Here is a 27,937-nt window from a genome sequence, read left to right on the forward strand (position 1 = left end):
ATTTCTAGGAAATTATCCATTTCCTCTAAGTTGTCCATTTTATTGGCATATAACTGTTTATAGTAATCTCTTATGATCCTTTGTATTTCCGTGTTGTTGATTGTAACTACTTCTTTATTTCTGATTTTATTGATTCAGGCTCTCTTGCTTTTTTTCTTGATGTGTCTGGCTAAAGGTTTATCAATTTTGTTTATCTTTTCAAAGAACCAGCTCTTACTTTCATTTATCTTTCTATATTTTTCAGTCTGTATTCATTTACTTCTGCTCTCATCTTTATGACTTCTTTCCTTCTACTAACTTTGGGTTTTGTTTGTTCTTCTTTTTCTTGTCCCTTGAGGTATAAGTTTAGGTTGTTTATTCGAGAATTTTCTTGTCTCCTGAGATAGGCTTGTATAAACTTCCCTTTTAGAACAGCTTTTGCTGCATCCCATAGATTTTAGATTGCTGTGTTTTCATTTTAATTTGACTCCAGGTATTTTTTTATTTATTCTTTGAATTCTTCAATGATCCACTGGTTGTTTAGTAGCATATTGTTCAGCCTACAAGTGTTTGTGGTTTTTTTGCAATTTTTTTCTTGTAGTTGATTTCTAGTCTCATAGCATTATGGTCAGAAACGATGCTTGATATGATTTCAATTTTCTTAAATTTACTGAGACTTGTTTTGTAGCCTGTCATGTGATCTATCTTGAAATGTAAAACCATGTTTCCCTTTGATTTGGATGCAAATTTTAAAAGATGGCTACTTTCCTTTTTATAAATTCTACCATAGTATAGATCCTTCCTTAATTGACATCTTCTATGTCTTAGAGATACTGCAGCAGAAATTAGGGAAATGAAGACTTCCACAAGAAAGTTTGAGATATAAAGAAATGAGGAAGAATGCTAATATAAGAAAAGAAGAGAATGTCTAAAGGTCTCAAGACAGATCAAGACTCATAAGAAGCAAACTTTAGAGAAAGTTGCTAGATTGCATAGCAATGTATCTCTCTCTTTGACTCCAGGACCGTGCCCAGGAGGAGGGCATGAAGCAGCATCTCAGGCAATTGGCAGTGAACAACTAGAGGAATTTCTTTCTTACATAACAATTATTTAGTTTCTTTTAATGTGTTTACTCTATTTGCTCCACCTTCTCATTGTCTTCTGCTGTGCCAGACAGGGATGACCGTTGGTTATTTAGCACTACTAGTAAAGGAGCTAAAAGTAGCTTTTAGTACTTCATAGAATATAAATGACCAAAATAAAAAACAATCAGCCTGAGCCAAAAAATAGGCATCTTTTAGTCATTACCATAAACACTAGGAAAGAGATGGGAAAGTGGATGGAGAGTAGAAAGCCATACGGCTCTGGAATAAAAATTAAAAATAACAAACACAGTCAAATAATATCAACAACAACAGAAATCACAGAAGTGGAAACATCTTTTTTTTAAGTTTATTTTATGAAATCCAACCATCTGTATAATCCTACCTTTATCTAGCAAACTGCAAAAGTTGAAGGAAGCACTATGATCTCATTCAAAAATAGTTATTTCAATAGCCATTTCTACAGATTTACTGTAGTAAAGTTAAAGTTTAAAAATGGATCAATCAAGGCAGCTTAGTACAAAATAATAGGTTGGTCACAAACACCTACTCATACTATAACACCATCTGCAACATGTAGATTTATTCATGATTTAATTTTTTCACCAAAATCCAAAATATATTTCTTTATTTGTGTTCAATGTATATGTATATAGAAATATTTTATTCATCTAAATTACTCTCCAATTGAGGTTCTATTTTCATCTATATTTAAAGACAAAAGTTAAAAATTTTTTTAATTAAAAAAATTTTTAAATTAAAATTTGTTTTTAATTTAAAAAAAATTAAAAATTAAAAAAAATAAAGACAACAGTATGCACTGAATACCAAGCAAAGACTAAGGTAAAAATGACTCCAGGCATGACCTAGTTTTTATAGTTTATGGTTAGTAAAGGAGGAAATCAATTGATTGTAACCACAATAAACTAAATTATTTGATAACACTTATTATTGCTTATCTTATGCAGGCATTTTTCATCCTCTAGACAACTAAGTAAGGTGGGTGGTGGTATCTCCATTGTAGATGTGAACACAGAGCATGGAAACCAATCCTCATGGTCAAGATAAAGCCAGGCTACTGAGCAAGTCATCCATGGCCCTACATGGACAACTCTTTCTCATTCCTGGACTATAGATATCAAATGACTCTGTAGTCCCTTCCTCAGAGGCTAGTGACAGAGTGGTGAGAAAATGAAATACAAACTAGCTCACTCTAACTCACTAAAGTAATTTCAACATGGTACATAAAAATAATGTGCTTAATATTATTCCTAGAGAAAGGTTTGAGCCACTCAGGTTTTAGCCTAAGTTATACAGTGTCTCCCTATCCTTACTAGAGAAAAATAATACTGCCTACTACCCGACACACAAAAAGTTTACCAGTAATTTTATTAGCTAACAATAATATAAAGCTGGCATTGGAGTACTCTTAAACCATGCCAAAAGCCATGACACACCAAATATAATTTGATGTTTCAAATTTCTATCACAGAAAATATTAAAGTTCCTATCTACTTATAATGTTTCTAATAAACCCTTGAGTGTTATTTTATTTAACTTCTGATCCATGAAAGGAAAAATATAATTGAGGTTTCAGATAAAGTCTACCTTTTCAGGTAATGCCTGCAGGTCAGCTAGAAAAGAGAAATGTCAATAATAAGTCTGAATGCTTACCCTGTAATTTTTCACTAGGTAACAACTGAGAAGCACATGTGGACATGACAATAGTTAAATTCCCTTGCCATGTATAGGTATAGATATAAAAGTCACAGTTTTCAGATATTTGGGCCACGGTGCTTTCACACAACAGGATAAAATATAGTTTCCTATAATAATAAACTAGCCATAGTCTCTCTTGCCCAACAAGCAGTTTATTTAAAGACAACAGGAAAAACATGCCAATTGTCCAATGGGCCTGGGCTGGCTTAGCCCCAACAGGGATGGTGAGTCTTCATACATTTTTTAAGATGGTATTTGTTCTGCTACCTTGGAAAAACCAGTAAGTTCCATGTGTAAAACTACAGTACTTAGATGTACTAATAAAAAATTGTTGGGAAATAATTATTGAACCATTACTGAATTTTATTCTATAATTTTTAATACAGGATCTCTTGAATATATGATTCTTAATTGTAAAAAGGTTATGATATATAATAGTACTCTAAATCATTCAGATACAGCTGTTATTTAATTTCAGTGTCAGGACCTGCAAGTTCATTTTGGACGATGTTCTGTCTGTATCCTTTACCCACAGGGACTTAATTTCCTCCTGAAGCAGATAGATCACTGCATCTTTAAATACTTCAAATAGTTCAGGTGACCTGTCATACCTCTCCCCAAAGTCTTCAATTAGCCAAACTAAATATTCACATTTCCTTTAACTATTCATCTTATAACAAGATTCCCAGAACTTTATGTCATCATGATTATCTTCTAGTAAGTGTGCTGCCATTTGATAATATTTCTTTTAAAATATCCAGCTGATAGCTGAACATAATATTTTATCTATGATCTGAATAACATGGACTGTATTGGGATGCTTAGTACCTCTCTTGATCCAGAGACAAAAGTCTTATTAATGCATCTTAAGACCAATTCAGTTTTGTTTTACTATCTTCACATGTATATACTTACATGGCATATTTAACTGGGGGGAGCTCTTCTTGGAAGGCTAGTGCTTTCACTCTTGGGTTCAGCTGTACATTGCTATAAAAACTTCTTGAAGCATTTAAATAACTTAAATATTGAACCAAGATAATGACACCATGAATATATAAGAATGTATCCCCATTTTTCACATTTAGGAATACAAAGAAATATTTAGACAGGCTTTCCTAAATTAAAAAATATGTTTGTATAAAAGTAAACTGATTAAAAGAAAGTTACTTTAATTCGTAGAAAAAATACATATATTGCCTACTATATTTGGAAGAAGAAAAGTGCTCCTGTTATAGATCTGGTTTAAAAATAATCTAAGATTTTAAAATATTCAAAATCAATTTCTTTACATTTTAAAGGCATAATTCTGCCTGAATGTTTTGCATAATTCTGCCAGAACTTTTCATATAATGGGATCTGCCTACTGATAACTTTATGCTTATTACAAAACCCATGAAACAAGAAATGAAGACCAAAGAGCTTTTTCCACTGAGTTTCTTCAAGGAACATGTTAGAAAAAAAATTTTAGACGGTGGAAAATAAAAAAACATTAAGTTTTTAAACTTCATTCTACAAAACAAGCTGAAAATGATTCCAGTATTATGAGAAATATGTGGTCTACACAACATGCTACAAGTTATATATTTTTTCATACAGTCCTAAAGCTGAAAATAAAGTCCCCAGCCATTTACTTTATTTGAATTATTTCTCAGTAAAATCATTTCAAACTGTAGGATAGATTTTTTGAGCTTTAACTATCATCCTTTCTATTTTTTTCCCATAATCTGCTCTTTCCCTTTTAAATCCTCACTCATTCCACCCATTTCTTTTGTCTTTTAACTGCACAGAATGTTAGCAAGTAGCAAAGCCCAGAGGATGGATTTTGATTATTAAACTTGAAAAGAATCTAAAGCAACTATAGTAATTAGTAGTCAATAAAATACTTTGAACCAAATCAAATTAATCTAGGTACTGTTTTATATTTTTAAATTGCCTAAGGCAAACTTTCATGATAAAAATGCTACAATCTCCACATCAGTAGTGATTTTAATGCCACAATTTGTATTAGAGAAAGCATTATTCACAAAAGACAAGTTAAGACTGAATTAAATCACAGTGATTAATTTGCTTGTGGGTTAAAGCTGAATTCAAAATATCTATAAAACTAAGTATGTGGAAGTGACAGAATGAAATCTCAGTAATTGGGGCAAACGTTTTCTCTAATTAGCTGAAATGTATCATTAAATTCTATTGCACCAACAGCTGAAAAAAAAATAGCTGTTTTAGAACTAACAAGAGAAGCGTTAGAACAAAGACATTTCATTTCGCACATTATATTTTGATCTTTTTCAGTACATACTCAAAGTTAAATTTGATAACAACCACCATTGATAAAATATTCGAAAGAAACAATCAACAAAATGTAAGATAAGAAACATATAGTAAGACAAATATTTCACTTATTGAGGAGCAGCAAGTCTAATAGAGGTCTCTAATATCAAATATGGTATAACTGTTAAAAATCAGATGCTGTTTACTGAAGCTATCCTCAAGTAAATCCACACTTCTAAGATTATGACTACAATTACAAGATTTATGTGATTACTGTCATCGAACTTTCATTTTCTTTTTTCTACCCTTGCATTTTAACAGGCTCAACCAATGTCATTCTTATTATCAAAAGTAAAGATGAATATAAAATAGATAGTTAGATACACAGATGGATGGATGGATGAGATAAATAAGATAAAAAAGGAGATAGAGATGAGAGATAAGAGAGAGAAGGAAGATAGAAAGCTTTATTATGAAAGCCATATAAGCTCATTGTCTGCTGTGCTGAGAGTAACCTATACAGGGACGGGGCGGATGCACAGACCAATCACTTGGCTACAGAATAACCCAGGTAGGACATGATGGTGACTTGAACCAGCTGATCTCAATGGAGGTGGTGAGAAATGGAGGTGGAGCCAATAGGATTTGGGGGAAGTTTCAATGTGGAAGCTTTGTCCTAAGCAACTGAGGTGTGGAGTTTCCATTAACTGCATTGAGGAAGAATGTCAGTAGAGCAGATTTATGGGAGATGATTAGGAGTTCAGTTCTGGACAACTTCATTGGATATGAGTAGGCAGTTGAATAGGAGAATCTGTGGTTCAGGGAGTAGGTCCAGGATGAGTATGTATACTAGGGTGGTGTTAGCATATATTATTACAGTCATGAGATTGTATGATATCACTGAAGGAGAGATTCTAGACAGAAAAGGGAAGAGGCATAAGGACTGAAGTCTAGAATATCCCCAAATTTAGGATATTATCTTGGTAAAACTGTTTTCAAGAAGCACCCTACCAAGTTACACACAGACTAGAATAATATGATAGTGTCAGTCACTACAGCCTTTGCTAAGATTAGGCATTATATTTGACAGTCTCTTGTTCTTTCAATATTTATTCATTACAAGTGAAAATAAGACTTTTTGTATGTTTATTAGTAAGTTTTACTTTTGTCTTCTATAAATTATCTATGCGTTCAGCTCATTTTCCCCATGTATTCTAATTCTTCTTATTGATCTGTAAAATCACTTTACATATTAAGGTAATTAACCTTTCACCTGTGGTATTTGTTGCAGATGCTTTATCTCATTTTTGTTTCCATAGTTTTTGCTGTGAGAGGTTTTACATATTCTAGCCAAATTTATTTATCACTTAATTTGTTATGTACTCCATTGCATTAATACATACAAAGACTTTCGTATGTGCCACAGTTCTTTAAATCTGCTCTTCCTACTAGTCAAACACTACTCTAAAGATTTCCCATTTAGTTAGAAGGCACATCCATGATTTTCTCTTATCCAAAAGTTAATTCATTTTAATATTTTTACTTATTTCTTTAAAAATCTTTTTATATGAATTAAAATTTTATTTCACCTTTAATATTAACCTCCCCATTTTTTTCCTATTATTCCCTTGTCCATGGATATTCTACCAATCAGAAGTACATTTCTGTGACAACAAATGATGAACAGCAAACAACCAAAAAAAATGTCAATAATAACTACATGGTGGGTGCACTTCCGTAAACACCCGATGCCAGTATATTACACCTTAACTGCATCATGAAGCAGACAGTTGAGCAGGTACTAGAGGGGAAGCATGTGAGAATCTATTGGTTCCATTCCCGAACTAACCCAGCATCTGGGAACTTAGAGAAGGGAACTCAAAAATCTGCCATGTACCAGATCTGTGGCATAGGCTCTGGGTCAGGTACTTTTCTAGTGTAAAGGGCTATTATTCCATCAGTTTACTGATGTTATCTGTCAACTACCATGAGACCCCACTGAATTTTCTGGAAAGAAAAGCTTCTGACTGAGATAGTGATTGACAAGGTAGATGGTTACATCTTGAGCTCAGTTTCATTGAATGTGGACCTCAGAGAACATCCTGCTTCTAGCAATTTAAACACTGACTCTTACGTGCACCCCTCAGGAAGATCTTGTTCCTTCTTTGGATTCCCTCCCTACTAACCTTATATCAGTTCAGGTACACATTAATCAAATTCCACAGGTATGCAGTTTGTCTTTTTCCCCTCTGTGGTCACACATTCCACTTTAAGGGGCCATTTAACTGCATCTTGTAAAATGTCAAAAGAAGAGCAAATCTCACCCTGTTTCATAACTCTTCCACATAGCTAGCCTCCAGTATCTCACTTGCACTCTCTCTGAAGGCTTCCCTCCCTCAGCTCTTACCCTCAAGTCCGTTCCCTTCATCCCCCCTCAATCCTCTGCTCCTAACACCTGCTCTGGCTTACAACTTCCTACTTGTTTCATGAAATTCCCCTAACTAAACATCTACTTTGTTCATTGGCTCTTTCCCTTTGACATTGAAAGGTGCTTGTTGAGCAGGTCTGAAAGAAAAACTACAAGTCAACCTCATATGATTAAAAAAAATAAAATTTGTGGGAAATGGCAAGGAAGGTTACGTGCTATCTGATTATCATACATCAAAAATCAGTACCTAAAAATAAAGCCTTCGCTGATACTTATAAAGTGACATAGCTTAAGATCAGTTTTCTCTAAAAGTCTTATCATTGTCATTCCCTATATTGGATGTGAATCAGCTGGGTGTAGGAAGTGAGAATTTATTTGATTTTGTTTATCATGGGGAGGACTTTGGTTTCTTCTTTGCCCCTAATATGAGTTAGATGGGAAAAATTTAAAGTGGTTCCATGAAAAGAGAAGCAAGAAATTAGATATGACAGGTGGATTGCAAGGGTCATATCCATTTCATAGATTTGTGTAGGGAAAAAGGGAAAACAAAGAATTATAAGTTGCATTATAGAACATGTGATAGAGAGAAGAGAAATTTAAGTAGAGGGTAGAATAGAAGACATATAATCTTTTAGTTATAAACAAGGAAGTTTCTTTCTGAATTTTAAATGGGCAAAATGTCAAAAGAGAAATCAAGAATAAAATCTAGCAAAAGAAATGGCAGCACAGTTAGCATTTTAGAGGAATGTGACAAATTACTCTGAGTGGTAATGAGAATGTTTTGAGGAAATGAAGTAATTAGCTGTTTTCAGGAACCACAATTCCTAAATTGAGTTTGATGACTAGTACTAATTGATGATTAATGGTTGAACATTTTCCACCTTACAAGCACTAAATAATATGATTGACTGATATGTCACTTATGAAATACAGAGTAACATTTATAAAGCAATTATACAAGTAATATGTGAGTGGGAAAGCTATGGGCATCTGAAGATCCTATTGAAATAGAAAATAAATAACAAGAACAATAATAATAACCCATACCTTTTCTGTGTCAATGCCTTTTGACATAGACCACGTTGAGACAATATAATCCATGACTCGTTCACTAAGGCCTTTGGGGACCTGATAGAGTTTCAGAAAGTCCCGTACATTATTCAGCATCTCATGGTACCGGTTGGTGTTGGCATACATTTGCTGGAAAATTGTGGTAACATTTCCAAAAATAGTTGCATAAAGAAGAGCTGAAAGAGAAGAAATGATGAAAATAAATCATATACCCCAAGTGAAAAAAAAATGATATTAATATTGGTGAAACCAATGAATCACTTGACAGATGCCTTTATAAACTTTTCGGCATATTCATGGTAACCCCTGAGAAGAGTGCCCAGAATTTGGTGTTCACTCAGTAAGTGTTATCTTTAGTATGATGAACATGATTTTATGAGTGAGCACTACTCTAGTCATTGTGGTAAAACATGAGAGTGGTTGATAGATTTCATGAAGAATTAGATGATCCAAGGTTATGATTTGCCTAAGACATTCTTAGCCATATGACTAAAGCTATCCTCCAGCCCCGTCCTCCTGAATGAAGCCTAATCAATTTAAATTTTCGAGAGATTGATGATCCAGTTTAGAAATGTATGCTCTTTCTCACTGCTTGCTTCGTCCAGGTTTTGGATTACTTCCCTGCTTATCAATATTTTTGACAGAACATCAGAAATATAGGGAGGGAAGACAAATCAAAGTGTTCCATTTCTAGAAGACTCTAGAGAGAAACAGGGTTGGAATTAACAGTTAAAATGAAACTTTGAGAGTGCCTGAAAATTCTAGTTATTAAATTTATGTCAGTAACCCAGTATCATAAGGTTTTTTTATTTCATTATTTTAATTAAGAATAAAGTCAATTTGCAAGCCATTGTTATTCATCTACAGTGGCTAGGAAAGGAATAGGGTTTTTTTTTTTAGACAATCAGATGTTTTTTTTTATTTTTTTATTTATGTATTTATTTATGGCTGTGTTGGGTCTTCGTTTCTGTGCGAGGGCTTTCTCTAGTTGTGGCAAGTGGGGGCCACTCTTCATCGCGGTGCGCGGGCCTCTCACTATCGTGGCCTCTCTTGCTGCGGAGCACAGGCTCCAGACTCGCAGGCTCAGTAATTGTGGCTCACGGGCCCAGTTGCTCTGCGGCATGTGGGATCTTCCCAGACCAGGGCTCGAACCCGTGTCCCCTGCATTGGCAGGCAGATTCTCAACCACTGCACCACCAGCGAAACCCAGAAATAGGGTTTTTTAATGCCCCTGACTGCTACTCCCTCCCTCAACCCATAATTTACCAACTCTTCTCTCTCCAGATCTGGTCAGGTTACTAATGTTGACCTGATCTTGAAAAAGCTTTTAAAAGCAATTGAGTTCAGCCCCAGATCAACACACCTTCAATCACACACCACTCCCAGCCTATCTTGTCCCTTTGATTTTACTCCTTTGTTTAACAGTAAGCTCTTTTGAAAAGAGAGCAGTATTTTATTCCCCTTAATATTCAGTAAACACAATGTTTAGTAACCACATTCATTCCATAAGCATTTCACAAATAAGTGGAATATCAGACAGTGATCACTTCCATTCTTGTTCCTCTAAGCATTTGAAAAATTACTCGTCTAAACAAAAAGTATGGACTGTTTCATTTCACAGTTTCATCAACCAAATCCCACTTGATGGAAGTAGTATAACAACAAGCCAGTGAAGCAACTTAAGATCTTCAATCTATTTTCAGAAAATCATTTGTTTTTTAAATAACAGTTGCTCTTTGAGTACAACAAATTATAATTTCACAATAGGAAGCTATGATTTTACAAGCATTTACTCAGTTGGGTTTTTTTTTGGGGGTTTTTTTTGGGGGGGTTTTTTGGCTGTTATTTAGGGATTTTGATGCCTGTGAAGAACAATTTTTAAGATAGATGATATTTTGTTAGAACTGAGTAGGAAGAATATAGTGCTGACATTTCCCATCTGGGTCTTTAAATCTTTGTTTATATTTAAAAACAACAAAAAAGTAGAGGTAATCACAGACTTAACATTCTATTCCATCATTGTTGGCATTAAGAAAGACGAACACGGAAATAATGTGAACAAACTAATGGTAGAAGAATCATACAACAAATGGAATTTTGCATTTCCTGAAAAGAGACATAAAGAGGATTTATGTTTTTAAAATAATGAGCTTTTTAGAGGTTAATGAAATAATGCTACAATCATGTTTTTGAATAGATAGCCCCCAGCTATTTTAAGTTGTCAGTAAATACCACAGAACTATTATTTTGACATGTTCAACTCATTTGGCTCCCTAAGATGCCTGTAATATGTTATATTTGCCAACGTGTCTTACTACTGCCTTTTTGCTTAACAAATTACCACACATTTCATCTTTGGGGGTACATTAAATATGCATACATTCTAGTCATATGAAAAGCTTAAGTACTAAAATATGAATAAAACTGCCAATGTATTTAACGTTTTCAGCATTAATAAATGAAGAATACAATCAACATCCCATTAAGTTTGGTATATTACAAGGATATTTTCTGCCTCCAACTTTCATGTGAGTGTGGTGTCCTGCACTGGGTAGGACTAATCAAGGTCACAATTTAAGGTAAGACATTCAATTATATATATAATTATATGTATATAAGTACATATACAAATATGTAACATACACATAATTATATATAAATATATAGCATATACGTAATTATATATATATAATTTTACCTTGAAATGTTAAAAAAAATCATGCAGAAAGTTCATATACCCACATGTACCCACATGTAGCTCTCTCAATTATGACATCTTACAGAACTATAGTAATTTATCAAAACCAGGCAATTGACAATGGCAAAATACAATTAACCAGACTATAGACATTATATTTCAGCATTTTTTTACATGCAGTCATTTTTTTTGTTGTACAGCTTTATAAAATTTTATCACATGTACAGATCCATGTAATATATGTATATTTTAAAAAAGAGAAAACACTTCTTCCTTAAAAATATTTTCCACATTTAGGACTAGTACACATTCATAAAATATAGTGACAGCAGCATGATATTCCATAGTAAGCAACAATACTGCCTCCCACCACAGTCTGTGTTCCCAGGATAAATGGGTACATCTTTAATGAGAGTGACCCTGGGACATGACACACGATAATGAAAGAAATTGATCTTAGTAGAAACTAGCTCTATGCTACTAACTCCCAAAGTAATACTTATCCCCTGAAGTACAGACACACAAGCCTTCTTGGATGTCTCACTGCCATTCAAATCTAACAAGTCCAAAAGAGAACTCTTATTTTACACCACCTTCTCTTCAACAACCAAATGCACTTTTCATCTCATTAAATTGTAAAGCCACACCTAGTTGCTCAGACCAAAACCAAAACGTCATTCTTCAATTCATTCTTTGATTCATTTCTTACATCTACTCTATCAACAATTCCTATTGGCTCTACCTTCAAAATAGAGCCTCAGTACAATGCCTTCGCACTACCTCTACCAGCATTCTTGCATCCTTTAAGAGTATATGCTTTTCCACTTACTAGCTATCTGTCTTTGGGCCAGTTACTAAATCTCTGTAGGATTCTATTATTTCCTCTTACAACTTTACAGTTACTTTAGAATCTTTACAAAGGAGTTGTGCTGAACGATATAACATATAAATCAGTTTTTAAAAAGTCCAGTAGGGAGTAAGTATCCATGAAATGCTATGTATGTATCATCGTCGTCATCATCAACATCATCGTCATCATGGAAATAGCTCCCAAACAATTAATTTTTCACTCAGCAGAAAGAATATCCCCTTCCTTCAATACAACTCTCTACCCGCTTACTATGCCTGTGTTCTTAATCTTATTTATCACTACTTTAATTTACATTACACATTTATTTATTTGCTTGTTGATATCTATCTTCCCTATTAGAAATGCAAAATCTGTAAGTACAGGCTTGGGTCTTGTCCTTTTTGTTCACTGCTGTATTTCCAGAACACAGACCAGTTCCTGGAACATAATAGGTATTCAGATATTTTTTCCAGTAAGTTCACACACTAAAAACCTAGGAAACATTTTTTCAGAAATATCCTTTTTTTCAAGTCAAACTTCACTACTGGCGATACGAAAACATAGAAGGAATACACACTATTAATGCACGTGAGAAAATAAAATATTTAGAAGCTAAGGTGACACATACCTTGGCCATGTTAAGATAATAAATAAATTAAGAAGGCCTATTGTCATTCATCAAACATGAATGCTCATGCTTGGCCTGGCAAGTTTTGCAGAGTACTATTATAGAATTTTACCCTTTGAATGGGATGCCATAGACATAATTTGCCTACTTTACTAGGAATAATGAGAATAATCTGTTAAAATTTGATAAGCCTTTTTTATATGCTCTCCTGTAGCCTTTTAAGCTTAAGACAACTTAAGACAAGCTAATTTTATAAGCTTATCACATTTAATGAATTGATAATTCTGGCATATACACTAGTAAATGTCTTATCTAAAAAGTCTTATATTTCTCTTATTCACCACAAGGGGATTATTTTAAAGATAATTATGTTAGATTAAAGAAGGCTACAAATTCTCTGACACCCCTTCCATTGACAGGCAGTGTCTATATTCCTTTCCCTTGAATCTAGGCATACTCTATAACTATTTTACTAATAGACTACGGTAACTATAATCATATGCCAATATCTGGGCCCAAGCCTTAAGAAACTAGAAACTTCCAATTCCTCACTGTTAGAACACCTGCTCTTAGAATCTAGCTTCCGTGTTGTGAGGAACCCCATTCTTCTAGAAAGTTCCGCATGGAGAAGAATTAAGGCCCCTGGTCAATAGTCTTGGCTTAGCTCCCAGCTAAGCACTGGCCTTAGGCTGAACAATCTAAAATATTGATATAAGAAGACATTTCTGGTAACACTTAAGGCTGTGCAGGTGGTTCAACCATCACTTCCCTTTCTATTTATATTCATATTTAATAAGAATAGTTAAGATAGGAAGGAAAATGTCCTATCAATCTATGATTGTATGTGCAGCACACAGCTTGACAACATCAGCTTACCAGCCATGTATGTGGCTGAGCCAACTAAGAAGTGAATTTTTCAGACCCATTCAAGCCATCCCAGCTGATAACACACGGAACAGAAAGTCATGCCTTCCTAGACCTGCATAAGTTACAGATTCATGAGTGAAATAAATGGCTGTTCTTGTTTTAAGCCACTAATTTTGATTAGTTATGCAACTTTAATATTCTAATAAGTAGTTTTATTAATAGCCTAATAAAACAGACTGATTCTCAACTGATTAGAAAACCTGGGAGAGGAGGGTAACGAGCTCCTTACGATGCACATCAGAGCCTAATAGCATATTTAGAAAATGTTTTTTTAACATTTAATACATTTTAGTACTTAAAAACACCTATTATTTTCATAACATATACATTAAAGTCATGAATGAATGTTTAATGTTCTCAAAAAGAGACAAAGGTTAAAAGATTGAATAATGCCATATAGCCAATCACAGATTCTACTATTCATTCATGTATCATTTAATTCAGTAGATATTTATTGAACTTATTACATGCAGCCATTACAATAGTCACTAAGGATTCAACATGATCCCTGTTCTCAAATAGTATTCACTACTTCCTATAGAAAGGTATTAATCTTTATTTTTTATCAGGGCCCTTAATTTTATTTATTTTTTAAATTTTTATTGGAGTATAGTTGATTTACAATGCTGTGTTAGTTTCAGGTGTACAGTAAAGTGAATCAGTTATACATATACATATATCCACTCTTTTTTAGATTATTTTCCCATATAAGCCATTACAGAGTATTGAGTAGAGTTCCCTGTGCTATACAGTAGGTCCTTATTAGTTATCTATTTAATATATAGTAGTGTGTATATGTCAATCCCATCTCCCAATTTATCCCTCCCTCCCGTTACCCCTGGTAACCATAAGTTTGTTTTCTACATCTGTAACTCTATTTCTGTTTTGTAGATAAGTTAATTTGTACACTTTTTTTTAGATTCCGCATATAAGCAATATCATATGATATTTGTCTTTCTCTGTCTGACTTATTTCACTCAGTATGAAAACCTCTAGGTCCATCCATGTTGCTGCAAATGGCATTATTCTTTAATTCTCCCAACTCACATGCTTTGGAAGGAGACTAATGATCATTTCCTTTCCATAGTTTACAAAAATTCACAAAGAAACTTATAGCCATTCCAAGTATATAAACTAAATATAGTTTATTTCTCAGGGTTAAACAATTTGCAGAGTCAAACAAAATCTATGTTTAGCTAATTAATTGTAACTCTGCCTCCACTCTTATGAGTTGCTCAGGATAACAGATCAGATGATGATATCCAGTTCTCTGAATAAACTGTGTTCTCCAGTCACTTCATTTTGTTTGCTCCTTAGGTCAAGCTGCAGCCATTCATCTTCTTATTAATGATTTATATTTTTTAGACTTTTTGTGCCTGTTCAAGTTGACATCCAACATTTACTTCTAGTTATCTTTCTTTTATAAATCTTGGCAAGTAATAATTGGCCTTAGACTAAGCAATTTAAAATATTGATATGAGAATGCATTTCTGGTAACCATTAAAGCCACATAGGTGGTTCATCCATCATTTCCATTTCTATTTCTATTCACTAAAGTCCACCTTTAATAATGATATTTAAGACATGGAAGGAGAATATTCCACCAATGTATGATTTTATATGTCTCACACAGCCTGCTAAAACACTTGAAATCACTCCAGTTGGCCTTAGAACAAAGTGAAGAAGCTGATCATCAGATCTCCAATTTCGAAGTTTTATTCTCCTTCTAGCTCTCTCATAATGGCTCCTGGTTTCCCTGGATGCTCTTTTGCCATTACCCATATATGTAAGCTGCCTCTAGGCATCCACTTATGAAACAGATATTTTCTCTTTCCCAGTCTTCACTTAATCCATGCCCCATTTCATCTAGTACCTGAACCATGCCAACTATTTTGTTAGAAATTAATCTCATTAATTACTTTATATTAAGTGTTAAATATTGAAAACTATTTAGTACAATATCCCTCTTAGGGACGTTGGAATTTTGAAGGAGGAATTCCACATGATACAATGAGTTGACTGAATCATTACTTGAATTAACTCTCAACTAGTAAGATAAGTTGATACACAGAAGGGACCATTTTTTAAATTTATCAAAATTATAGCATAGTACTGGACACATTTCAACTGTTTACAGCTAATCCCATGATTATCATAAAAACTGACTACATCAAAATAGTTTCAATAATTATATGGCAATGACTATTATTTTTTATTGAAGTGTAGTTGATTTACAATACTATATTTGTTTCAGGTGTACAGCATAGTGATTTAGTATTTTTATAGATTATACTCCATTAAAAGTTATTACAAAATAATGGCTTTAATTCCCTGTGCTGTATAATACTTATCTATTTTATACATAGTAGTTTGTATCTCATAATCCTGTAACCCTAATGTGTCCCTCTCCCCTACCCACTCCCCAGTGGTAACCACTGGTTTGTTTTGTATATATGTAAGTCTGTTTCTGTTTTGCTCTATACATTCCTTTTATTTTTTAGATTCCACATACAAGTGGTACCAAATAGTACTTGTCTTTTTCTGTCTGACATATTTTACTAAGCACAATATTCTCTAGGTCCATCAATGTTGCTTAAACTGGCAGAATTTCATTCTTTTTTATGGCTGAGTAATATTCCGTTGTATATATACACCATGTATTCTTTATCCATTCATCTGTTGATGGACACTTGGGTTGCTTCCATACCATGGCAATTGTAAAATAATGTTGTTATGAACATTGGGGTGCATGTATCTTTTCAAATTGGCATTTTTGTTTTTTTCCAGGTACTCAGGAGTGGGATTGCTGGATCATGTGGTAGTTTTATTTTTAGTTTTTTGGGGAACGTCCACACTGTTTTTGAGAGTGGGTATACCAATTTACTTTCCCACAAGTGTACAAGGGTTCCCTTTTCTCTACAACCTCGCCAACATTTGTTATTTGTAGACTTTCTTATGATGGCCATTCTGACTGATGGAAGGTGATATCTCATTTTGGTTTTGATTTGCATATCTAATCATTAGTGATGCACATGTTTTCATGTGCCTGTTAGCCATCTGTATGTTTTCTTTGGAAAAATGTCTGTTCAGGTCTTTTACCAATTTTTGATTGACTTGTTTGGTTTTTTTGATATTGAGTTGTATGAGCTGTTTATATATTTTTGGATATTAACCCCTTGCCAGTCATATCATTTGCAAATATTTTCTCCCGTTAAGTGGGTTGTCTTTTCATTTTGTCGATGGTTTCTTTTGCTGTGTAAAAGCTTTTAATTTTAATTAGGTCTCATTTGTTTATTTTTGCTTTTGTTTCCTTTGCCTTAGGAGACTGATCCAAAAAAATATTATGTCCAAGAGTGTTCTGCCTATTTTCTTCTAGGAGTTTTATGGTTTTGAGTCCTACATTTAGGTCTTTAGTCCATTTTTGAGTTTATTTTTGTATATAGCATGAGGAAATGTTCTAATCTCATTCTTTTACATGTAGCTGTCCAGTTTTCCTAGCACCACTTGTTGAAGAGACTGTCTTTTCTCCATTGTATATTTTTGCCTCCTTTGTCAAAGATTAATTTACCATAGGTGTATGGGTTAATTTCTAAGCTCTCTATTCCATTCCATCGAACTATGTGTCTGTTTTTGTGGCAGAACCATACTGTTTTGATTACTGTAGTTTTGTAATAGAGTCTGAAGTCAGGGAGGGTGATACTTATAGCTTTGTTCTTGTTTCTCAATATTGCTTTGGCAATTCAGGATCTTTTGTGGTTCCGTATTAATTTTAGGATCATTTGTTCTAGTTCTGTGAAAAATATCATGGGTATTTTAATATGGATTACATTAAATCCATAGATTGCTTTGAGTAGTATGGCCATTTTAACAGTATTAATTCTTCCAATCCAAGAGCATGGGATATCTTTCCATTTATTTGATCATCTTTAATTTCCTTCATCAATGTTTTATTGTTTTCAGAGTATAGGTCTTTCACCATCTTAAGTTTATTCCTAGGTATTTTATTCTTTTTGATATGATCTTAAATGGGATAACTTTCTCTTTCTGATAGTTCTTTATTGGTGTATAGAAAAGCAACAGATTTCTGCATATTAATCCTGTATCTTGCAACTTTACTGAATTCATTTATTAGTTGTATTTTTCAGGGTATTTATATATATTCTATATTATATCTTTTTTATTTAAAAAAACCTTTAAAACACAAGGAAACAACAATGGTGAGATTCAGATACTGCAGTGGTTCAATGATTTGATTCAGAGATTTTCTTTTGCCCTTCAAATTATAAAATGCAAACAACAGATCACTCTACCTAGTTGTAAGTCTACTTTTATCAGTTACAGAAAAGAAAAAAGGAAAAAAAGAAGAGAAAATATAGTAAGTACAGAATGGATTCACTATGTTGAAAAATGGAATTTCTTTTATTTACAGCTGTTCTGTTTATTTTGTACTAGGTAGATATTTTCAATGTTTTCCAGTAATTTTCATTAATGCTCTTCATTAATGATACCTGCAAGCCATTTCTCTAATCTTTAACACCAGAATATGAAAAGAAGCAATAAACAGAGGATAACATTAGATCACTTACTCTTTCTATATATCTATAAAGTGGGTATTACTATTATACTTATGCTAATATGGGAACACTAAATACAAAACTCGAAATAGTATTAAAATATCTCTTTACCAAAACACAAGTATTATTGATCCAAGACCCAAAGAGTAAAGTGGCACTGCCAACAACCTAAATAAACTGTTGAGGCCCCTAAGAACAGTATCTGTGGAATAGCCAAGAGCTTCTCATGTATTCTGAAAAACAGTGTCATAACCTATCTTCTTGCTGAACCTCCAAATAATTTATTCTTCCTTCCAAATCTTTGTTCATTCAGTTCCTTTGTGGTGGATTTCAAAATATGACCATATATTTTTCCTATCTTGGTATGCACATCTCTTTGCAATGAAACTTTATTGCTCCTCCCACCAAAAGGTGGAATCTACTTCCTTTAATCTGTGCTGCCTTTATGACTCTCAGTAGAATATGGCAGAGATGATATTATGCAATTTCCAGAGACATTAAGGGACTTACTTGTTTTGCTTTTGCTTTCTTGGAATGCTGTCTTGAGACCATCATTCATGAGGAAGCCTGGAATGTACTGATAGCAAGATAGCAAGAATGGAGAGGTAGAGTTATCCAGTGGTCCCAGCTGAACCTTGTCCCTAGCCAAGGTGCCAACTATATGTAGCTACCTGAGGGAAATGAACTAAAGAACTAATTATCCAGTCAAACAACAGAGTCATGAAAAATAATGACTCATTGTGGTATGAAGTCACTCCGTCTTGGAGTCATTTCTTACACAGCAATAGATAACTGATACAAAGCCCTCTCCCTTTTCCTTCATCCTTCCTAAATCCCAGGCACTCTTTGGAGCTTATTATTTCCTTTATAAAACCTTCTCTGATTATCCTAGGTAAAGGAATTTCTCCTATTCTTCTACAGAACCTATCAATACCTCATTCCTTAAAAGAGTAATTATATGCCTTGGTTTATATTTTTATATTCCCCTATATGTGTTAACATATCATGCTATAAACATAATGAAGTTCTTGAAAGTAATTACCTTTTAAACTCCTTTGTACCTCTCTATTGACAACATAGTTCCAAACACATAACTTCTGAACAATGAAAAATAGAAGTTGAATTAACTTTAAAGGATTCTCCTTATGTAGCAAAGCAAACAGCAAGTACACAAGAACCATCCCAGGTCAAATCTGACTGAGAATATCATTAAAGTATTCTGATTTGCCAGTCTGAAGAGATGGAAGGCAAAAAACAAAATAGCTATTAAGAGGTATAAATCACAAAAGTTATTGCTACAGTGAAAATTATCTGCTAATATTCTAATACCAAGAATATTAGAACCTGGGGACATAAGTTACTGGAACTTAGTAGTTTATGAAAAATAAATATATTCTAAGTCATAGTATAATATTGTAAAGATATCATCAGAAATTAATCAAGAAAATATGCCTATACTAAATATGGGTTAGAAGTTTAAATGGATATACTGTTTAGACAAATTATTCAATTTCTTGGAAGTTAAACTATGACATTATAAAATGAGCACACAAAAATGATCACTGAAGTGTTGTTTATAATATGTGAAAAAAGTAAAATGTTCAAAAATAAAGATTAGGTGACACAAAAGATGGTACAACAACACAACTGAAAATTAGGAAGCCATTAAGATTATGATGGGGATTTCTGGCGATATATCTGAAAAAAATTAATAGCATATTTTTATTATAAAAAGTTTTCTTAATTTCATTCTTTGTAATATTATATCTGTGAATATGTGTGTGGAGGGTTGATTTATGGGTATACGTAGAAAAGTGACTAGAAGGATGTTTATAAAACGTTAACAGTTCTTATATTTAGGCAATAGGATTTGTAGTGATTTTGATGTTCTTTAAACTTCAGCATTACTTAATATTTCTAATAAGCATAAAGAAGTGCCAAAATTTGCAAAAAGAGTAAGTTACTTATATTTCTTAAAATGGTAGAAGCTATAAATCTTTTTAGAGAGCAATTAGATTAATTTCCAGGTGACATATACATAAAAGATCATCAAGAAACCTGATATGCTAATGGTGATAGCAAACCTTTACTTAGTACTTGTTATGAGCTTTATGTACATTATCTCACCAAATTCACACAATCACCCTAAGTTACTATTTTATCCTCATTGTAAAATATAAGGAACACATTCAGGAAATTAATCTGCCCAGAATTAGATCAGAGCTTCAGTCTCAACAACTATACAACCTAACACCCTTATCAGCTTTAAGATTGATGTTGCAAATAATAATTATTCTACCCCACAGCAGACTTCTGTAGCCAATATTAATTGCTTACTAATCATAGATCTGACCAAAAGTTCTTAAGTGTGAACATCAGATCTCAAATAATTAAGCACCCCCAAGGGCTAGAATATAGACCAAGTAGAAACAGCATGCACCCCTTAAATGATAAGCACCAAGAGATATTCTGGGCCCATCACTAAACTAGGATATGGTTGAATACAGGCAAAAGCCCTTAAATCTGCTATGGTTGCAACATTACTCAAATAACATTTAATGCAGTAGAAAAGAAAATTTACTGACTAATATCTCTGTAACATAAAAGGAAATTTTTAGTTTACTCTGCTTATGCTTATTCACTGTGATACACTATTAAACACTATGATACACATCAACATTAATCAGGAATTAATGTTTATTTTGAGAGAATTAAAAATTCAAGAAAATTGGATACATACTTAGTAACGGAATTTCTAATTTGTGAATCTTGAAGCCAAAATACCCAGGGAACATGAATAATACAAATCTAACATTTATAATCTGCCCATAATCATCCTCAAATTACATATATTCTTACATCTATAAGCTCCCCATCATCCTGATGATGATGATGGGGAGATTAAATTGTATATTCAATTGTATCAAATTGCATATTCTTAAGTCAGTGCTGCATCCATTGGCACTCCCTCACACTCTAGTTTAGGTGCTCTGTCATCAATTATTAATGATGTAACAACCTTCATAAGGCCCCTCCTTCCATTTTCTCAAATATTATGGTCAGCCCACTGAACTCAGGAACAAGTAAATGTCTTTTATCAGCAGTCTTTGAACACCTTCTTTAAAGCACTGGGCAGAGTAAATTGTCCAGGTCCAGGGATCTGTGTGCTTGTCACTATTCTCCTGCTTCCTTCTAATTTGGAAACTACACTAAACATCAAGTTTCCAAACCAGATAAAGAGGATTTTGGGTTGTGGAATACAGGTTTCATTTTGGAGCTGGAAAAGGAGATGAGATATTGTAAATGTCATTCTGTGAGCATTTCCTCAATGCATATAACCTATAAACCCTTTACATAGTGGAAATGAAAACAAAGTTACAGCTTTTCAAAGGTGAAACTCTGAATAGTTTTGTCTGGCAGACATTTTGGTCAAGGGCACCACTGATCTTCTCAGCTCCGTTGTTGGCTCCAATCTCTATATGACCCCTTTATAAAATCAATTACCAAGAGTTTTTCATTCTGCCTTCAGAATAGCTCAAACTCATAGCCTCCTTCCTATTAAGGTCCCAGAATCTGGTCTTTTCATCCTATGGATAGGTTACCACGAAAGCTTCCTAACTGTTCTATCTCCAGTCTCTGTTACAATAGAGTCGGCACATGGCCACCTGGAAAAATTTCCTAAAATACTAAAATTCTGTGATTTTATTTTTCTCCTTAAAAATGTTTAGTGTATACACATAGCCTTTAAGGTAAAGACACTCTGAGAGAACCTATGGGATCTATACAATGGGGAAAAGTTTCTATCTGCCAGACTCAGTACTTTGTATTTCTTCCATAAGCTAATTTATCACTTCCCTACCTACACTGAGCTATGAAAGAGGAAACCACATCATTAACTTCTTTTCCAACCAAGTCAGAGTTTTGCCCAGTGAATGAATTTTAAAAAGTTAATTTCGGGCTTCCCTGGTGGCGCAGTGGTTGAGAATCTGCCTGCCAATGCAGGGGACATGGGTTCGAGCCCTGGTCTGGGAAGATCCCACATGCCGAGGAGCAACTAGGCCCGTGAGCCACAGCTACTGAGCCTGCGTGTCTGGAGCATGTGCTCCGCCACAAGAGAGGCCACAATAGTGAGAGGCCCGCGCACCGCGATGAAGAGTGGCCCCCGCTTGCTGCAACTAGAGAAAGCCCTCTCACAGAAACGAAGACCCAACATAGCAATCAATCAATCAATCAATAAATAAATCTTTAAAAAAGAAGGTAGCCTCCTTCTAAAAAAAAAAAAAAAAAGTTAATTTCACTTAGCTATAAATAAAGGGATGGGAGGCTGGATTTTTCAGACTATGTATCTCTCTAGCTGCCTGTATGGTACCTGAATGATCTTACTACCTATTAAAATTTCATGTAATGCATAGCAAACAATTCATCAAAGGATAGGCAATATAATCCTTAAATAAATTTATTCTTTAAGCTCTTTAATGCAGAGCCAGTATCATCTATTTCCTTCATAATCCCTAAGAATAACTAGAATGTTCTTCAATAAAGTGGGTTACTGACAAAGCTGGCCAACTAACATGAAAAAATTACAGCAGCTAAACTAGACTCTGTCCCTTATGGTGAAATGGCATAATTAATTTGTGTCTGTATAGAAGACATTAAATTGTATACACATGATCAAAACTTCTAAGAAGGTGTTTAAGCTATTTTATAATTATATTTAGGCCTTTTTTGCATTGGCCAATAATCAGAGTATGCATCAACATATCAAGCATACATTTATTAAGTGTTTAGTGTGTGTAAACAATGCTAAGCATTATGGGAGATATAGGGATATACGATTCTATACACATATTTTTATTTTTTAACTAATACTTGAAGCAATTTGATTGTAAAAATCTATGCTCAACAATGATTATGAATTTTTTCTTGTTTCATAAAAATCTTCTAAACAATGTATCAGAAATCTGATATCAACACTGTAAGAAGCCGGATCATTAAATAACAATACATTTGGCAAAATGCCCTGAAGAGTCAATAAGATCAAAACTAAACAGGTTGACCTTACTTTCTTACTGAAACTGTTCTACATTAAAATCTTGGGTCAGTCTCATCATCACTGACTTAACATTGCCCTTAACAACTTTCATTACTCTTTTCCCTTTAAGTAGTGCTTATCTCCTTCACACTTAAGACACACAGCTCTTCTACTGGCTCTTGTCTTCTCCCTCATCTAAAGTGTCTGTACAATTAATCAGTCAAACCAAGACCTTTCTGAGAGCGAAAGTGAGCAATCTTATTAGCTATGCTGGGACAGCAGGGCTAAAGAGGGCTGTCCCAGGTAAACAAGACACACCATGGGTGACTCCACCTTTATTCCAATTCCTCTTTCTATGGCCCCTTCCCTCATTACAAGAGACAAGGTCTGTGGGCATCTGACGATCATTTGCATCAGAGCTCTGTGAGGAATTCTGTCCATTCATGGGATCTCAACTAACATGTGAACTCATATGAACTCATATGTTTTCCCTGTTTAATGTGCCCTACCATACCGTGTTGCAAGGGCTTACACAATCACTTTATTGGATGACTGTAGCTCTCAAACTGCCTGATGTGATGCTTAAAAGGAATCATATCATTTCCTCCTGGCCTAGAGTAGTATTCTTCCCAAAATTCCTTTTTACATTAATCTGAGTAGGCATAAAGTATAAAACCAAGGCTCTAGAATCTGAAACCACTATGGGATTTTTTTGCTGACCCTGAGGGTTTAAAATGAACAGAGAATTTTTAAAAATATATGAGTGAGATGAGAAAAGTATTTTCTAGAGAAGGCAAAATGAGTTGGTCAAGGTGTAAGGAATTTGATTTGACAGTGCAGTCCAAAACTTGCAAACTGTATTCTTTTGGAACACTATAATTCCTGTGATGATAACAGATGTTTGTCTTAAAAAAATTTTCTGGATCAAATAAATTTAACATTAGTTTTCCCTCTGGGAGAGTCCCAATTCGCATTAGCATATCACAATGCATATTAGCGTATCAAAAGCTCTGAGAAACCTTGCAGTAAAGACACCATTTTTCATAGTTGTTTGTTTTTGGAATGCTTTTTGTTCATTAAAAACCTACGAACAGAGACCTTCAAGATGGCAGAGGAATAAGACGTGGAGATTACCTTCCTCCCCACATATACATCAGAAATACATCTATGTGTGGAACAACTCCTACAGAACACCTACTGAATGCTGGCAGAAAACCTCAGACTTCCCAAAAGGCAAGAAATTCCCCACGTCCCTGGGTAGGGCAAAAGAAAAAAGAAAACACAGAGACAAAAGAATAGGGACAGGACCTCCACCTTGGGGAGGGAGCTGTGAAGGAGGAAAAGTTTCCACACACCAGGAAGATCCTTCACTGGTGGAGACAGGGAGTGCTGGGGGGAAGCTTTGGAGACATGGAGGAGAGCACAGCAATAGGGGTGCAGAGGGAATAGTGGAGAGATTCTGCACAGAGAATCAGTGCCGACCAGCACTCACCAGCACAAGAGGGCTGTCTGCTCACCCACCAGGCTGGGTAGGGGCTGGGAGCTGAGGCTCGGGCTTCAAAGGTCAGGTCCAGGGAGAGGACTGGGGTTGGCTGTGTGAACACAGCCTGAAGGGGGCTAGTGCACCACAGCTAGCCAGGAGGGAGTCCGGGAAAAAGTCTGGACCTGCCTAAGAGGCAAGAGACCATTGTTTTGGGGTGCGCAAGGAGAGGGGATTCACAGCACTGCCTAAATGAGCTCCAGAGATGGGCGCGAGCCACGGCTATCAGCGCAGACACAAGAGACAGGCATGGAATGCTAAGGCTGCTGCTGCAGCCACCAAGAAGCCTGTGTGCGAGCACAGGTCACTATCCACACCGCCCCTCCTGGGAGCCTGTGCAGCCCGCCACTGCCAGGGTCCCGTGATCCAGGGACAACTTCCCCGGGAGAATGCACGGTGCACCTCAGGCTGGTGCAACGTCACGCCGGCCTCTGCCGCTGCAGGCTAACCCCGCATCCGTACCCCTCCCTCCCCCCAGCCTGAGTGAGCCAGAGCCCCCTAATCAGCTGCTTCCTTAACCCCATCCTGTATGAGCGAAGGACAGACGTCCTCAGGCGACCTACATGCAGAGGCAGGGCCAAATCCAAAGCTGAACCCCAGGAGCTGTGCGAACAAAGAAGACAAAGGGAAATCTCTCCCAGGAGTCTCAGGAGCATCAGATTATATCTCCACAATCACCTTGATGTACCCTGCATCTCTGGAATACCTGAACAGACAACAAATCATCCCAAAATTGAGGTGGTGGACTTTGGGAGCAACTGTAGATTTAGGGTTTGCTATCTGCATCTAATCTGTTTCTGGTTTTAAGATTATCTTAGTTTAGTATTTACAGTTTATTATCATTGCTAGATTTGTTTATTGATTTGGTTGCCCTCTTCCTTTTGCTTTCTTATATATAGATTTTTTTTCCTTTTACTCTATTCATGAGTGTATCTGTATGCTTCTTTGTCTGATTTTGTCTGTATAGCTTTGCTTTTACCAGTTGTCCTAGGGTTCTGTCTGTATGTTTATTTATTTATTTTTTAAGTAAAGTTTTTAGTGCTTGTTATTATTGGTGCATTTGTTTTTTGGTTTGGTTGCTCTCATCTTTCTTTCTATTTTTTTACTTTTTACTTTTTTAAAAAATTTCTTATTTTAATAAATTTATTTTCTTTTTTTCTTTCTTTCTTTCTTTTTTTCCCCCTTTTCTTCTCAGCCATGTGGCTGACAGGGTCATGGTGCTCTGGCAGGTGTCAGGCCTGGCATCTGAGGTGGGAGACCTGAATTCAGAATATTGGTTCACCAGAGACCTGCTGGCTCCATATAATGTCAAACAGCGAAAACTCGCCCAGAGATCTCCATCTCAACACTAAGACCCAGCTCCACTCAACGACCAGCAAGCTACAGGGCTGGACACCCTATGCCAAAGAACTAGCAAGACAGGAACACAACCCCACCCATTAGCACAGAAGCTATCTAAAATCATAATACAAATCATAATAAAACCCCAAAACACACCACAGGACGTGGTCCACCCCAACAGGAAGGCAAGATCCAGCCTCATTCAACAGAATACAGGCACCAGTCCCCTCCACCAGGAAGCTACTGGGGGCAGACAGCAAAACAACAGGAACTACAAACCTGCAGCTTGTGAAAAGGAGACCCCCAAACACAGTAAGTTAAGCAAAATTAAAAGACAGAGAATCACACAGCAGATGAAGGAGCAAGGTAAAAACCCACCACATCAAACAAATGAAGAGGAAAGAGGCAGTCTACCTGAAAAACGAATTCACAGTAATGATAGTAAAGATGATCCAAAAACTTGGAAATAGAATAGAGAAAATACAAGAAACGTTTAACAAGGACATAGAAGAACTAAAGAGCAAACAAACAATGATTAACAACACAATAAATGAAATTAAAAACTCTTTACAAGGAATCAATAGCAGAAGAACTGAGGCGGAAGAACAAATAAGTGACCTGGAAGATAAAATAGTGGAAATAACTACTGCAGAGCAGAATAAAGAAAAAAGAATAAAAAGAATTGAGGACAGTCTCAGAGACCTCTGGGACGATAATAAACACACCAACATTCAAATTATAGGGGTAGCCGAAGAAGAAAAGAAAAAGAAACGGACTGAGAAAATATTTGAAGAGATTATAGTTGAAACTTCCCTAATATGGGAAAGGAAATAATCAATCAAGTCCAGGAATCACAGAGGGTCCCACACAGGATAAATCCAAGGAGAAACATGCCAAGACACATATTAATCAAACTATCAAAAATTAAATACAAAGAAAAAATATTAAAAGCAGCAAGGGAAGAACAACAAACAACATACAAGGGAATCCCCATAAGGTTAATAGCTGATCTTTCAGCAGAAAGTGCAGGCCAGAAGGGAGTTGCAGGACATATTTAAAGTGATGAAAGGGAAAAACCAACATCCAAGTTTACTCTGCCCATCAAGGCTCTCATTCAGATTCGATGGAGAAATGAAAACCTTTACAGACAAGCAAAAGCTAAGAGAATTCAGCACCACCAAACCAGCTTTGCAACAAAGTCTAAAAGAACTTCTCTAGGCAGGAAACACAAGAGAAGGAAAAGACCTACAATAACAAACCCAAAACAATTAAGAAAATGGTAATAGGAACATACATATTGATAACTACCTTAAATGTAAATGGATTAAATGCCCCAATCAAAAGACACACACTGGCTGAATGGATACAACAACAAGACCTGTATATATGCTGTCTACAACACACCCACATCAGACACAGGGACACATACAGACTGAAAGTGAGGGGATGGAAAAAGATATTCCATGCAAATGAAAATCAAAAGAAAGCTGGAGTAGCAATTCTCATACCAGACAAAATAAACTTTAAAATAAAGACCATTACAAGAGACAAAGAAGGACACTACATGATGATCAAGGGATCAATCCAAGAAGAAGATATAACAATTGTAAATATGTATGCACCCAACATAGGAGCACCTCAATATATAAGGCAAATGTTAACAGCTATAAAAGGGGAAATTGACAGTAACACAATCACACTAGAGGACTTTAACACCCCACTTTCACCAATGGACAGATCATCCAAAATGAAAATAAATAAGGAAGCACAGGCTTT

General features: G+C 35.1%; 1 protein-coding gene across 1 annotated transcript in view; it reads right to left on the bottom strand.

Annotated features, from left to right (window-relative positions):
• KCNH5 (potassium voltage-gated channel subfamily H member 5) overlaps positions 1 to 27,937 on the bottom strand; it is a 338,162-nt gene that overhangs the window by 112,554 nt on the left and 197,671 nt on the right. The window contains exon 8 of the mRNA XM_036843658.1: positions 8,548 to 8,747. Within this exon, the coding sequence (XP_036699553.1) occupies positions 8,548 to 8,747 (200 nt within the window). The remainder of the gene's footprint in view (positions 1 to 8,547; positions 8,748 to 27,937) is intronic.

This window comes from Balaenoptera musculus, chromosome 2, assembly GCF_009873245.2.
Source record: "Balaenoptera musculus isolate JJ_BM4_2016_0621 chromosome 2, mBalMus1.pri.v3, whole genome shotgun sequence".
NCBI lineage: Eukaryota > Metazoa > Chordata > Mammalia > Artiodactyla > Balaenopteridae > Balaenoptera > Balaenoptera musculus.